General features: G+C 36.3%; 1 protein-coding gene across 6 annotated transcripts in view; it reads right to left on the minus strand.

Moving 5' to 3' along the window:
* The window catches only part of PKNOX1 (PBX/knotted 1 homeobox 1), a 40,367-nt gene that overhangs the window by 9,618 nt on the left and 15,196 nt on the right, over positions 1-15,553 (minus strand). For 4 of the 6 annotated variants that reach the window (XM_026867993.1, XM_026868007.1, XM_026868014.1 and 1 more), the window contains 5 exons: positions 9,127-9,174; positions 5,157-5,327; positions 3,582-3,681; positions 2,488-2,585; positions 69-197 (listed from right to left, as the gene is read on the minus strand). In XM_026867993.1, the coding sequence (XP_026723794.1) occupies positions 69-197; positions 2,488-2,585; positions 3,582-3,681; positions 5,157-5,327; positions 9,127-9,174 (546 nt within the window). The remainder of the gene's footprint in view (positions 1-68; positions 198-2,487; positions 2,586-3,581; positions 3,682-5,156; positions 5,328-9,126; positions 9,175-15,553) is intronic. The other 2 variants (XM_026868031.1, XM_026868022.1) reach the window with 1 other exon arrangement.

Here is a 15,553-nt window from a genome sequence, read left to right on the forward strand (position 1 = left end):
AAATCATAAGAGACCACATAAAAGAGTTACATAAAAACCTGGGTCTCCTGACCACATTCAGTCCTTACCCCTATGTGCTGAAAAAGCCAAGATCTCATCACATTTGTGGCGTGCTTGGGAAGAACTCCTCTTTTATTTTTTGATGAGCCATCATCTTGATGCAAGATGCCAAGATCTTGGTTTAATTGCAACTGAAGCTGCACATATAATTTTAGCAGAAATAAGGCAGTTAACACAGTAATAGCAGTATTCTGTATCAATGTATGAATAACTCATTTATAGAAGGAATGAAAAGAAATTAGGCTTGAGGCATGCTGATTATAAAAAGCTACTTTATTTTCTAGGGAAGACTTACAATAGGAGCTCTCCTACAATAGCATTCTAAATGTCTTTATCCAGGGAAAATGTTGTATCAGATTTCTATAGTTTTCACATTTCATGTAACTTCTGTTTTAAGAATTACAGCTGTTATCAGGCTGTGTACGTGATCCTGTGACAACAGTCAAATGCTGATTTACTGTAATTTAGAATAAAATCCACCTACGTTAATGATCCTCTGTACAAATCTACACTATCCTGGGGATCCGTTTGCCTTGTCACTCTATGTGGTCATTTGCACATGTGAAGAGCAATTAAAAAATACAATGCTGAATATACTCACTGTGTGCAAACATAAGCAACTGAGAAAACAGTAAAACGGTACTGGATCTAAGACTGAAACGAAGGACTTAAGTAAAACTAATTATTATGCTAGAAGCTAGAGTTGCAAACAAAGACATAAAGGTCCTGCTAAATTAATGCATTTAAATTCTCAAAGATCAACAAGATATATATATATATGGTAGAACCCTTAATTCACCTTACAACACATTTACTATTTTCCTAAAGGTTTGTAGTTCTTTCTTACTTTTGCTTTCTTTTTCACTTCCTATGGATATATCAAATCATTTGCACATTGGTTATCTGAACATTAGGGAATATGTTCTTAAATGCTTATTCAGAGATAAGAAGAAACAGCTTATATATAAACTTCATATGAGATTATATTTCAGATAATTATAACTGAAATAATTCTAAATTAGTTTTTTCAGACTATGGAGCAATTTCTTCAAGCCAGTCATTATGTCTATGTCCTGTATAAAACAAGTTTTAAAATGAGGTTTAAGCTATCAAATTACAACAAATATATCTTTGGAGCACAGTTTTCTTTCCAATGTTTTGCATTCTAAATAATCTGCTTGTATACGGAGGCTTTATAATAAACTTTCAATAGCACCTCCACAGCATTCTGAAACGCTGAAAAAGAAGAATTTGAAGGATTTCCTATGGATGACAAGGGATACAGGTCCAAACCTATGCATAAATGGGTTTGGAGATTCCTAACAACATGAAGAGTAGCCACAGGTATATATAGGTCAAGTCTTTTTTTGTTTATAGGCATTGTTTTCCACTCAGCATTATATTTTTTAATCAGAGGCATAAAAAGCATTTTCCTTCAAAAACACAAGTCTAGGAGAGTAATTCTAAACATTTCTTTCTGAAAGGCATCTGAGGAGAGAACAGCATACATTCTAGGGAAGAATATGGGCAAGTACATGCATTCTACTGCCAATAAGAAGATAAGGATATTCCAAGCATGCTTTCTCGGTTGGAAGGTCAGAAGAAGAAAGAAGACAACACAGTGAGTCAGTGATTACCAACAGATTTTATGCTGTGAAGATGGTAACTCCTCATTCACCTTTTTAATTGACTCCAGATTCCTGAAAGATCTGATTTACCACTTCCTGCTCCAAGAGAAAGCTAGCAAGGTTTTCTGTAACTAAGATGGTCTAGTTTTCATGTTTCCTTTTCCTCAGTTGTTTCTTTGAGCTCTCCAGATTAAATTCTTTAAGAGTCTTCCCCACCCCACCCCCAAAAAAAAAAAAAAAAAAAAAGCCCTTATCTCATAGTCTTAACTGAATATTTTAAAGGTTTTAAGGCAAAATGCTTCTCAACATAAATTCTGAAATACATACAGTTTCACAGTACTAGTGGTTGCCATCGTGACAAAAAGTCAAACTTCTGACAACAGCAGTGTGGCACCATAATGCAATATAGTAATCTATCCAGCCATAAACCTAGTTCAACAATTAGATAAGTTGTATTAACTGAAAAAGTATCTATTTAATTCAGAGTGGGTTTTGGTTTGGTGTGGGGTTTTTTTGTTTGTTGGGTTTGGGGGTGATTTTTTGTTTGTTTGGTTTTTAAAATCCATGTACCTATACTTTTCTGCCATCAGTAAAACAAGATCTTTAACAAGTAGGAACTATGATGATTTGTCACGGCAAGGGAGATCTGTCTGGGACCTTATGACATGTTATACAACTTGTAACTCCTAGAGTAGTGATTGCATTAATTGATAGTCTGTCAAATTTAAACTAAAACTCTTAAGACCAGTGAGATTTATTTCAACCCAGAATACTAATCTGTGAAGCCCAGGAAACAAACCTGAGAGTTCTGGATCCGAATAGTCCCAGGTGACAGTGCTTGTGTCACCACTTGACCTTGTGGAGTGACCACAGTGACTGGCTGATACACTGTTCCCCCTTAAAATAAAACAGCAACAAAGATTATAGGTAGATAAAAGACCTCCAAATATTATTCTCTTTAAACACACAAACACATCAACACTGCAGACAGTACATCAACTATTCTTTTCTGGTAAGCATGCAAGATGTGCTCTATGCTATAGTAAAATTTTTTCCATCCACAAAAATCTGCATATGTTTCCCTGTATTTTAGGCATTCTAAATTTATTTTCAAATTAAATCTATACTATCACACTATAAAATAGTTCACCATTTTAATTGAGCTAACTCTTCAGCCAAAAAGGGTCACAACACCAAAACCACACCTCTGTGCATCAACTGATTAGGGCAGTCAGCTGGGTGACATCTAGACTTTCGGGTCAACTAAGGTGACAGAATCTTGGTGAATGGACACAGGGTCCTGGGACCAAGGCCACAAAGCACATATTGTGTCTTGGGATAACCTCTCTGGAAGTATACGCTGTGGGAGCAAACTGCATCGCTTTGTTGCATTTGTAGTCAAAGTTTTTTTCTGTTTGTTTGTTTTAAAACCTTGCTTAGAAGCAAGATAAAACATTTCAGTCCAAATGAATGCAATAACAGAACAACTTGGATATCAAAGATTTCACAGACATGCAGGTGTGGTTCCAAACTCCATTAAGCATGAGACAGCTAACAAGTGGAATTATTTTAGGTAATGCAATGATTTTGTCAAACAGAGGGAAAAAAAAAAGGAAGAGTAATACATCCCAGTCTCTGAAATGTATTTTAACAAAAGTAGTGTTGCGCAGAAAGATCTCTTATTATTATATATGTAACCTCCACTCACATACTTGGTACACATATAAATTAAATGAACATTCAGAAACCAGTAAGGCACTCGACTGTATTATAACAACTTTTCAAGTATTAAAGTTGAAACACATTTTAAAAACTATTTGTGTATTTTTGTAACAACTATAAAAGAAACCAAAATTAAGAGCAAAGTGCCAGTTTTTCTTTACGGTGTCATACCTGCTACTGTTGCCATAGTTACATTTCCCTGCTGCAATGCTGATGCTGGCACCATAATCCCTTGGGGACTGAGTGTGCCAGCAATGGCACTTGGAATTTGCTAGAAAAATAAAACAATTAGTTGCTTGCTTTTTTTTTTTTTTTTTCCCCCTTAAAATTTTTTTAAGGAGATAAAGCATACTTGTGTAGTTTTGGCTCTAAAAATACATTTGGAGTTTAATCATAGGATTAACTTCAAAAAGACTTCATTAGAGGTTCATCATTACCTACATTAACTTTCTCATTATCACCAACCATTACCTTTGAAAACCCTCATGAAAGCAACTGTTAGAAAAGATATAAAACTACCTTGAGAAATTTTAGGAGATAAATTATTCTCAGTATATAAACACTAAGAGAAAGAGTTTCCAAAGGCACAAGGGAAAAAGGACAGATGAAATGGACCCTTGATGCTCTCTTATTACAAGCATCAAAGCTTTAGAATTTTAGTTAATACCTTAATTCCTTCAGTTTCAAAATAATGTATATTTAACATGCCCAATATGTTTTACTCTGCTTAGGACAGTTATTACTCAGCCCTGACCATGCAAACCTTTACACATTCCTTAATATGTATGAATAATCTCTATTGTTAAAAAATGCAAAATTCAGTTGCTCCTGTCTCTACAGAAGACTGTAACAAATACAGAAAAAAAATCTTTTAAAAGTTGTTTTTATCTGATTTTAGACTCCCCTTTCTATGCTTCCAGACACCAAAACCGAAGGAGTCCAGATAGTGAAGTTCAAAGGTCATTATTTTCAGTGTACAGAGCATCGAACACATTTTAATAAGTCAGAGAAGAGCCCTCCCCTAAGACTCAGTATCTAGTAGGTACTCAGATGGCAGAGCTCACCTTCCAGCACCTAACAGCAGAAGTATCAACCATAACATACTAGCTGTTGTTAATTAACTGTTGTCAATTTACTACAAAAAATGCAGCTGGTTATTGCATTTAGGTAATGTCAACAATATATAAACTGAAGTTCCCATGTACAGAAATGGGTACTGTTCATAGATACACAGTCACCCCAAGTGACATGCAATGACATACATCTCAAATATTGCAACTACAATCCATTAGACATTGTCTATTTGTTCCAGAATACAGATTGTGTATAAAAAAGTATAAGTCATCTCAATATTTTAATGAGGCAGACCAGACTAAGGAGACCTTTTTAACAAGGATTTTTTTTCCCCCTCCTCCTTTGTTTATTCTGTTTCCCAGCCTCCTTCCAACAAAACAGCAAATCCAGGCTATTCAGAATATCTCCATTTGTTGAACTAAGGGAAAATCATAAAAGGAAGACAGACTAAAAAGGTAACTCTGTTCTGGCACATTTCAACATATGTCCATCAGATAGTGGCACACAGGTGTGCACAAAAAAATACATCCGTTTCTACTCAATAACAGATTTTGAGAAAGTGAAAGAAACTGTAGTACAAACTCTGTTTGCAAGCTAATAGCAACAGAAGTGTAGTTATAACTTCTTAAGGAAATTTAAGCAAAACCACACTTAACTATATTTGAAATATACCTGAGATTGCACAGGTGAATAAGGACTTCCAGGCTCTCCACTTAATAGAGTTTCACTGTTCATTTTTGTCTTCAGGCAGGCAATGTAACGACTACAGAAATCCTTGCAGAGTTCATTAACCTTTTCTAGCTCAAGCAGGTGGATACGTAGAACTTGTATTGCTTTTACCATCTAGGGACAGAATTGGGGAAAAAAAAGGAAACAAAATAACTGTTAATTTAAAAAATAGTTAATTCAAGATTTAAGCAAACACTACTTTCCAGTAAAAAAGGCCATCCAATTGAAGCAGAGTTACTATTTGCTAAGTGCTGACGAGCGTTCTCTAGCTCTGATCATTATGCTTCTGAAACATGACAGGAGCATGTCTATATGCAAAACCTGTATCATTCCACTTCATAAGTTAACTACCATCCAGGGGAAACAAAACATGACAACAACATAGTCTTTGTCTCTGGGACACATTAGAAAGACAGAGTATAGTTAAGCTGTACATGGAGTACAGAACGAGCCTTCATGTCCACATGATCTCTAGCCCCATCATACAACTCTAGGTCATATACCACACAAGACTGAAAGTGAAAGAAAGTAATCCTATCCACACATATTATTTGAGAAGCATGGTTGGAACAGGCTTGGAAAACAATAGCCATCTTGAACTACATATCAAAAACATCAGGTTCTGTTCCACATTACACCCTGACCCAAGCAAGCCAAAAGTGTACAGATGAATTTGAGATACACTGAGAAGATCCTTCTGGGACTTAGCACAAATTTGTCACATAGATCACTAGAGAGAGTGAAAGGTACAGTAAACAGCCTGCCATCTCAATATAACAAAACCACAATAGATTTAATTTTTCTATAAAAATCAGAATAAAGGAGGTCCCAATGTTTGTCACATTGTTCAACAAAGCTTAAAGTAATCAAACCGTTCTTCGGTTCTAGAGCTCTGAAGTTCCCCTGCAATTGTATGTCAAAGATTAATAAATCTGAGGTAAAATCTTGTGATAACTTTCAGGTGAGGAGACTGTTTCTGAAATAGAAACCATTAAATAAAAAACACTAAACCCAGTAACAAATCCATGTTTAAACAAAACTTGAAGCACAGGAGATATGTATGTGATGAGAATAATTAACCAAGCTTACTGCCAGAAAAAGACTTGTAAGCTTGGATAGCTAATGGTATTACATACAGCATAAAAATAGTTTAGGTGATTGTAAGGGTCATGGCAGAAGATCAAAAGCTAAAACCAAATCCAGATGGTCTAAATTTTCATGAAGCAGCAGGAAATTCAGGACATTCAAATATGTTCATAACACACTGGCAAAGTAATTAATTACTTTATTTTTCATACAGCATGCCATCCCCAACATGTACTTGCTATGCTAGATCTCCAAGAAAAATATCCTTCAGTTTTATGAAACTGAATAAATTATACTTTTGAAAAACAGTGCAGAGCCTGATTTTAGCATTTTTTTAAATAAATCTGTCCTATACGAAGGATCTTTTAACTGGACAAAGCACTGTGACCAGAAATGATAGCTTACTAAGTAATACACACATTACTTTGAGCTAAAGAAGCCAACTGCGAGCTGAAGTTGACTTTGTTCAAAGCACATGAAGGAAATCAAGGCAGGCAAACTTCTGGGTGTGTTCCCCCCTCAACTGTGACAGCTTTAGCTTTCATTGTGACAGATCTTTTCCCTGTTTTTTCAGTAGAAGGTATTCCAGTTGTATGACACTCACGCAGTGTAGACAATTGCATGTTAAAATAAACAAGAGGAAAAAAATGAAGTGATAACAAAAAAGGAAATCTTATCCCTTCTCAGGGCTAAAAAGAAAAAAAATCCAAGTATTATCTTTAAAAGCAGAACTGAAGAAAAATCAAAGAGCTGTAAACTTGAGGCAGTTGATCCAAATATCTGGTAACTCGTATGACCTCCGACACCAAAAGCCTTTGAAATAGTTAAGTACAATGACCCAGTGCTGGGGTCTATAAAACAGTCATCTTCTAAAACAGCCCTCAGCAGAGGCTGTTGTTTAAACTATATTTAAAGTACCTTTAAACACAACCAAGTTAAATGATGCAAATTTAACTAGATTTTAAACACAAAACAAATGTCATCTATGTTTAAAGATATTTTGCTGCTTTCAGAATTATTGATTGTTCTGTAATACTCCAATAGTCAGAGTTTCAGAGACAAAAACTTGAATTATAGAATATTTCATGTGTGCCAGACCAACAGCAAGCACATATATTAGTGAATGCCTTAAACATTTAGTTAAAACTGAGGTAACAAAAATATGCCTTTGAGTGCATAATATTTGATGGTATTAGTGATTAGTTTTGCTCAGTCAGCAGGACTTTTTTTCCTTAAACCATTACCCATGTTTATATTATGTACTTATCAGAATTTGTTTGGAGGAAGAATATAAGTCCTTCCTTCAGCTTGTATTTATTTTCAAATTGATACTTGAAGTGAATGTTGAATTAAAGTCAAAATTAGCTATAAACCAAGAATTAGTAACGCTACCCAGGTTTCTGCAGAGCCACACAGTCACACTACTCTTACAGGAAGCTACACTACTGTGGTTAGGAAGGCAAACAGAACTTTGTAAATACACTGTGCCTGTCACCAGAACCTATTTACTCATTTACAAGTACACTAATTGTGGCCATATGGCTCCTGCTCTCTTGCAGCATGGGTGGACCAAACTTAAATTTGTTGGCAGAATTTCACTTTCCTTGAAACTAAACTAAACTAAACTAAACTAAACTAAACTAAACTAAACTAAACTAAACTAAACTAAACTAAACTAAACTAAACTAAACCTAAACTAAACTAAACTAAACTAAACTAAACTAAACTAAACTAAAACTAAACTAAACTAAACTGTATCGAGAACTCCTGATACTGGACAAAGGTAATAGAAAGAAATGCTTCCAGACAGATCACAGCAGCAGTAATACTTCATTCCTGTGTTCTTAAAAGGCACACCTTAAAAATCTACAATAACCATGTTTTTGTTATGTAGTGCTACTGAGTAGAATATGTCACAGAACAATGAATTTTTATAACCCAATTGATTCAGCCTTTTCAGCTGTAGAAATAAACCTGGAGCATCACTTCAGAGAAACACACAAAGATGGAAGTAACCATGAGATGTATGTATATTTTTGAAACCATTGTAAATAAAGATAATGGTAAACTATTAAGCAGAGAAAGATTACTGAAAACTTCCAGTACTTGCTAAAACTGCTGTATTTATATGTTAATATTCTTTGGATATCATATACTAAATTTGGAAACATCTTTAGCCTTAAAAATGCTTTAGATTTGCCTGTGTCCTGTCTTTTCAGTGCCTTAAGCATATGATGCAAAGGGCACAGAACACACTATGCACTACTTTAGTCATAATCCCCAACTCACCTTTGTTTATCTAAAACACATACCCAGAATTTTTTACAGATTTCAGGGCTCATAGCATAAGCATAGAGCAAATGCATATGTGGACAACATACATGAAAGAATCTCCATATACTGACAAGTAATCTCACTCAAATGATCCTTCTCATTTGCAAAAGAACAATTAACATATGTACATTCACAGCTCACCTACCTTCCTGAGCAAATCCTTCCAGGGTGATTTAGGTCTTCAGAGGAAGAATACAAACTCTGGGAGAGGGAGTATTTTGTTTCCATTTGTTTTGACTTGATAAACTGTCTCCCCTATTTTGAGTCCCCAGATATGAGACATAGCTAGGAAAGGTATGGCTAAAGGTTTATGAGACAGTTTGCACATTACAATAGTAAGAACACTTTTCAGAAATGCAAAAGTATGGCTTGTTCAGTCAAGAATATTCAAATGACATCTGCTGGCTTCACCATCACTACAACTTTTCCTGGCACAACTAAAAATTCAGTAGGCTGGTCTTTGAGAAAAGGGTACTGAACCAAAAATCCTTACCCCAAATGAAACAAAAAACTCATGGGGGTCTTCAAAAAAGGCAGTGTCCTGTTCAAATACAAAAGCGAGAGTATATTTAACACCCCTTATTTTGCACTGTTTCTAGATTTGCTAAAGCCATAATTATCCTGCTCTGACTTCACAGCTGACACTACTCTGTCAAGGAGGTTGGACTACAGAACTTCTTGAGCTTGTAATCCAACCTGCATCATCCTGTGGCCCTATTAATGTGGGGAAATTTAAAAGGCCACTCATATATGAGAAGAGCTTACTCTGAAAAGAAGCTATACACAAGAGGTAGGAGCCATCCTAAGGCAACATGATGTTTCCCCAGTGTCTTGGCTAACAGTAAACAACAAAGAAGTGTTAAGTACTACTGCATGTCTTAAAACATAATGTAATCTGTGAAAGCTCTGAAATTATCTGCAAATACTCATGCTGAACAATTTCTTAGACATGGAGGAACCTGTCCATGTAAGTCCTAAGCACTAAAGGATACTAATGGAGAAGCTGGTTCATTCCAAGATCCATTTTATGTGTGAAAATGAGATAGAGATGGCAAAGGGTAAGGAGCTCCAACAGATGATACTCCATGTTATGGAGATGCAGCTGAGCATGATGCACTTGGGAACCTCTAGCTAGCAATACAGACTACCAAGATCTGGTTCTTAACAGCCAACACTTCTCTTCTGGTACTGATCTTGGATATAAGGACTAAAGTCAATGTAATGTAACAATCCAAAATGATATGGAGAACATCAAAGATCTGGGAAAGAAAGCACACGTCCAGTCTAGTAAGTAAAATGTAAGTACAACCTTCAGCTTCCACATCCTTCCCACAGGGATTAGGATTTGAAAAGGGAAAAGCTGCAGAACTTTTTGCAGCTAATCAGCATTTACAATCAATGGAGACACAGACAACATGAGTGACCAAGAATCACAAAGAGAGAACAAAATTGTTGAAAAACAGAAGAACCCTGTATAAGACATTCCAAGACAGAGGATAATTCTGGCTCAGATAGTATGCTGTGGCACAGATATATTCTATAAGAGCTCAATATTTACTGCAAAAAAATCATAAACTTGCACCTCTCTCTTTTACCTCCCTGAACAGTCTAACTTGTGTGGTCAGAGCCAGTGAAGTTGGAAGGGAAAAGTTTCAAAGTTCTGTTCGCAGCCAATAGTTCTTGAAGAGCAAACGACAGAAAAGCCCTTTTCTTTGTGTTTTTATTAGGATGTACTGGAACTTCTGGAAGAGTTTCAGTCCAAAGACAACTACCTCTTCTGACTGGAAGATGAACCTGCATTAAAAGTAAAGACATACCTAGAATGACAAGACTTCCTACATCTCAGAGCAAGCTGCTAAAATCTGTCCAGGAGCTAGCACTGAAGCTTCTAAGGTTTCTTTCAACAGATCTTAGAACTGAACTTTACATTTTCCTGTGATACGCTCTTCCTCGGAAGGAAAAGAGACATCTTATACACTTCTCAAACAAAGGAAGAGACAACAACAGAAACTTTATGCTTCAATGAAGAAATAACACAATTTTGTGGGTTTTTTAATGCTGCAGGTTTTGAACACAAACCATTGCCGACTATTACATGAATGCACATAGAGAAGAATAGCAACATAGTAATCGATCAAATAAAAATTATGCTTAATCCAGGTCGTTTCACAGAGTACCTTAAAAATACATTTAAGGAAAATAAAACTTCCACAAGAAAGTGCCATTTTTTCCAACTCTTTTCAAATTCTTACAATCTCTTCTGAGAAATTCTCACTCTTCTAAATATGCTGAAGCCTAATACCAAAGTTCTGACCTGATCCAGAAGCCATCAGTACTTCTACAAGCGTTCTCATCCATTTCACTGCAAACATCCTATTTTCAAAGAATCAAAGAATGGTTTGGGTTGGAAGGGACCTTAAAGATCATCTAGTTCCAGCCCCACCTGCCACAAGCAGGGACACCTTCCATCAGACCAGGTTGCTCCAAGCCCCGTCCAACCTGGCCTTGAACACTGCCAGGGAGGGGGCAGCCACAGCTTCTCTGAGCAACACATTCCAGTGTCTCACTCAGAGTGTTCTTTTTCAGATTATACTTAATCTGAATCTACCCTCTTTTAGTTTTCACAATGTGTCTGAAGAACTCAGACTTGGGAAAGACCCTGCAAAAACAAAAAGGCCTAGTAATACTGTTTCTGTGTTGATCATAACCCTTTGCCATGCCACTTCAAGATCACCAACTGACACTGTTGGAGTGGTTAACTAGAAAGAATGGAATCCCTCCATCTAGATAATAAAAAAGGACTGAAACTTGGTTTACAGACCAGGTTTAGCGATATATGGATATCCTTAAAATTAAATTTCAGGTCGATGCTGCCTGTATTTCCCACTGCTGAAATCCTTTATACTACTAAGGCAGGAAACCACAAATTAATTGAGAATGGGAACCATAATACCAAAGTAACAAGGTAATCTAGACCATAGTTTACTAAGAGATACTCAAGTTAGACCAACCATACACTGCTCTTAATGAACTTCCTTTCTGGTCAAACTCATCAAATGCCTGTGCTGTCCACATTAACAGTCTGTGGTCCTCAGGGTGAAATCCAGACTTTTCCTTTGGAATATTCATGGCATTCCAGGTGAGTGCACAGCGGGAAACATTGCCAGGATGCAAGAGGCCCTTCAGTCAGTATCTGTGACCCTTCACAATTTCTCTTATCTAGGCAACTAGCCTATAGGCAGCATGGAGCTTAAAATGGTATTCTGCTGTTTTGAAGCTGTTAGTTTAAGCTTATTCACAAACACTGTGCATTGTAGTTGAGTTCTACATGACACTTCCAAAAGAAGTAAAAGGAAAATGGTGAAACAGCTGAATCGGTGGCCAATTTCCTTACTGTAGGCAGGCCTGTGACTCTTTTTGGATAAGACTGGAATTTGTCTCTTAAGGTACTATAGTGGTCTCAGTTTAGCTTTGGCTCCAAATTGAATGACTGCTACCAAGCACGGTTTTACCACTTATTTGTTTGACTGATGGAGTCAGATAAGAGCACAGGCGGAAAGCAACCTGCTGTCTGGCCTACCTGCTCCACCCTTCTGGCTTGTTCTAATTAGCAGTCTTCACTAAACTTTTCCTTTCAAGTGAATGGTTCATTTAACATTGGAGTTAAAAAGGAAGAGAGAGCAAGAACATAAGACAAAGGTGCACAATATCTGAATCCCTCCCTACTAAAAAGAGATTTTTCATCTCTATAAAAATGTATATATTTATGTGACACAAGGCAGAAAAAACTGCCCAGCTACAGCCTTCTCTGTGCAAGCAGAAGTATTTCAAGCTGAAGAAGAGATTGAAAACCATACTAGCTATTTTGCAACTTGACAGAAACTCTTCTACTCATTGCCTCTGACAAAATTAACAGCTTGTCAGAATGTCAGCTGTTTAGAGTCCCCAACCTTCAGGACAGGCAGAGGACAAGTCACACTCAGATTTCATTTGGTATCTACTAATAGAAAGTCATAGCTAGCAATATGATTACAGAACAGGAGTTCACTGCCAAAGATTTTTGACTTTGCCATATGGTTCCAGTTTAAGACAGTACTGACAGCAACCACGCAAGGCAAGACAAATACTTCCCCATCCATCTCAAGCAAAATCAGCCAGATTTGTGCAGCCCATTAACAAAGACAAATACCACATGAACCAGAGACTTTGTCACCACTAAAATCAGAAACAGGTCAATTAGTAGGAAGGATTATTTGAACACAGCAGACCCATCTACAACCAAAGTAAGCTAGTTCTGAGAGGATGTTTGTGTACAAACAAAAGTATGTGAAGCAGATCAAAGCATGCAGGACCTTTGGGAAATCAATCTTTGAAAGCTCACAACACCCACATTATAGTTGAGGTTAGAAGGGACTCCTGGGATTGTTTAATCCATTAATCATTTAATCATTTTTGAGTAAAGTACTGGAGGCAAGCATATTCAAAAATGTTTCTGAAGAAGGAGTAATGGAAAATTTTGCTGGTGTCTTCAAATTCACAGCTGATGTGCAAGTAGCACTCTGGAGGTGTCACTGATAGCAGTGACAAAAACCTAAACATACTACAGAGTGAAACAGATAAAGAAAGAAGCAATTCCAAAATGATATGCATTCCTGGTATCCAACTTTCTGGATACCTGGGTCAAACCACAAGATCCTGAAACCAGTATGTTATTTGGGGAATTGTGTGTGCAATTCATTCTTTAACAACCAAAGGTCCCACAAGATTTTGTTACATGTACAAATTAGCATCTGTTACGAACTCAGGTTTTAGCCTGGATTTAGTCTTCCTCAGAACCTAATAACTCTTTAAAGTATTCATCTCCTTCTCCCTCAATAATGCACTTTCCTCTGCCCCTTCCTCCCCCAAATTTGCCTGAGTGCTTTTCTGTTCAAGAAAGATCAAGAATGTTGGTACTAGTGGCCCTCAATCTTCAAGGATTTCTCCACCCCAACAGCACAGCCATACTCTTCAGACAGACGATCTCATTGTAACCCTTCTAAAATACTTACTTCTGCTTACAAACATAAGACAATCATTATATTTTGCTATAAGTATTTAATAAATATTACACCACTCACATTTCAAATAAAAAGAACTTTTTAAAAAGGAAAGCACCCCACACCTCTGCTGCTCACACTAGAGCAGTAACTGAAGAAAATCATCATTTATGTCTCCTTGCCTTTATTTTTCTTCTTTCATATTCTATTTTTAATTCCTACAGTTGACAACAGTTATTCTGCTATAGGGTTTGTTCATGGAACTGTTTTAGTAGGTATGCCAATGATTCTTCCTACTTAGAAAACTAAGTCACTGTCTGTATCAGTACGTATTTCTCAGGTGAGCTGCATAAAAATTTGCTCACAAAGATCAAATGTTTAAAGTTATTAAATTGAGATTTTGGGTGTTCAATTCTGTTCTAGTTGTAACTTTGGTCAAAGTGGCCAATGCCTGTTCTTCAGTTCTTCATTTATAAACTGAGAATTTTCACACTAATACTGAGAGTATCATTATGCATAAGATTATGTGTCCTCCTTTAGCTGCTTTTGATTCATCCTGAAGGGCATTATTTTGGGTCACCTTCTAACACAAAAATGTTATTTGCGCCCCAAAATGTTTCCAAACTGAAAACAAAAGCTTCTGTAAGACAGCTCCACAGCCAAAGCTGTAAGAGAACTTTTTGAAAGCAGTCTTGCAGGTGGATTAGTGCAAAGTGCATTGTGTTAATTTGATTCATCCTTGAAGAAGATTTAATCTAAGGTGACTTTATATTTACATAGACTAGGATCGTTGACACAATGTATTAAGATATTACAGTCTTGTGCATTGTAACCTACAGCTAAAAGGACGTAACAAGTAGTCAAGAAGGTAACTTTTTATGACTCTTTGAACAGAGCTGTAAAAGCCTTCCTCACTCTAGAACATACTGTTTTCAGCCTTCTTTACTTTCACACTGGTCTAATTATATGTAGAGACACTTGTACCTTTATTTTCTATGATACTATTTAAATACTATCTTCCCAGAACTTAAGTACACTAACGACTGGTCATAAATTGCTTGGAAAGAAATCAAGTTACGTAAAATGACTATTTAGGCTGCTTGCAAAAGCAGCCAAAATTGACTTGGTTTTTGCTACAATATGTACCCCTCCTAACATGCTGTTCACTGCAATGGTCCTGCCAATTCTAAACAGCATCTCAGATTAATTTGTTGTTTAAGTCTTGGTTTTATTTAAGTTTTCTCTGCGTACATTACCTTCGTCTCCCACACAGGGTATTATTTACCCACATAAATCTTTCTATGTATCAGCTTCAAAACATTACCATTTCTGTTGTTTACAACCTCATATCAATTTAGTTTTGTTTGTGAACTTCCATACGGTAAGTATTTTTTTCTCCTATGAGGTAGACTCAAGGATGAATACTTGTTTTATTGACACAGCCCCCTTTAAGGAACAGGTTTTCAAAAATGAAACAGAACACTTGACCTCTGTAATTCTAACACTCTTGAATGTGATAACATCTAGTTGCAACATGACTTGAAAGAGATGAAGGCAGGTAGACATTTTAGAAATTAGCAGTATCTGGAGATGTGATTCAAGAAGAATAAGGGACTAGGGAAATCACAGCTTCATCACAGGAAGGACTTTCAGAAAGTCTAAAGGAGACAATGACACAAAGAAAAAATTTGTATATGACGAAGAGTTTCTAAGCTCATCTTGTAACAGCTCTTCTCCCACATTAACTAGATGAACCCCAATTAAAAAAAAAATGTTGGAAAACATTTAAATCAATTACGTGTTTTTGATAAATATGTTATACACTTGACACTCTTAAAACTGATTTGCACAGTCAACCTGTGGCAAGCATATGTTTCCGTT

The sequence above is a fragment of the Athene cunicularia genome, assembly GCF_003259725.1.
Source record: "Athene cunicularia isolate RWA chromosome 1 unlocalized genomic scaffold, athCun1 chr1_part1, whole genome shotgun sequence".
Classification (NCBI taxonomy): domain Eukaryota; kingdom Metazoa; phylum Chordata; class Aves; order Strigiformes; family Strigidae; genus Athene; species Athene cunicularia.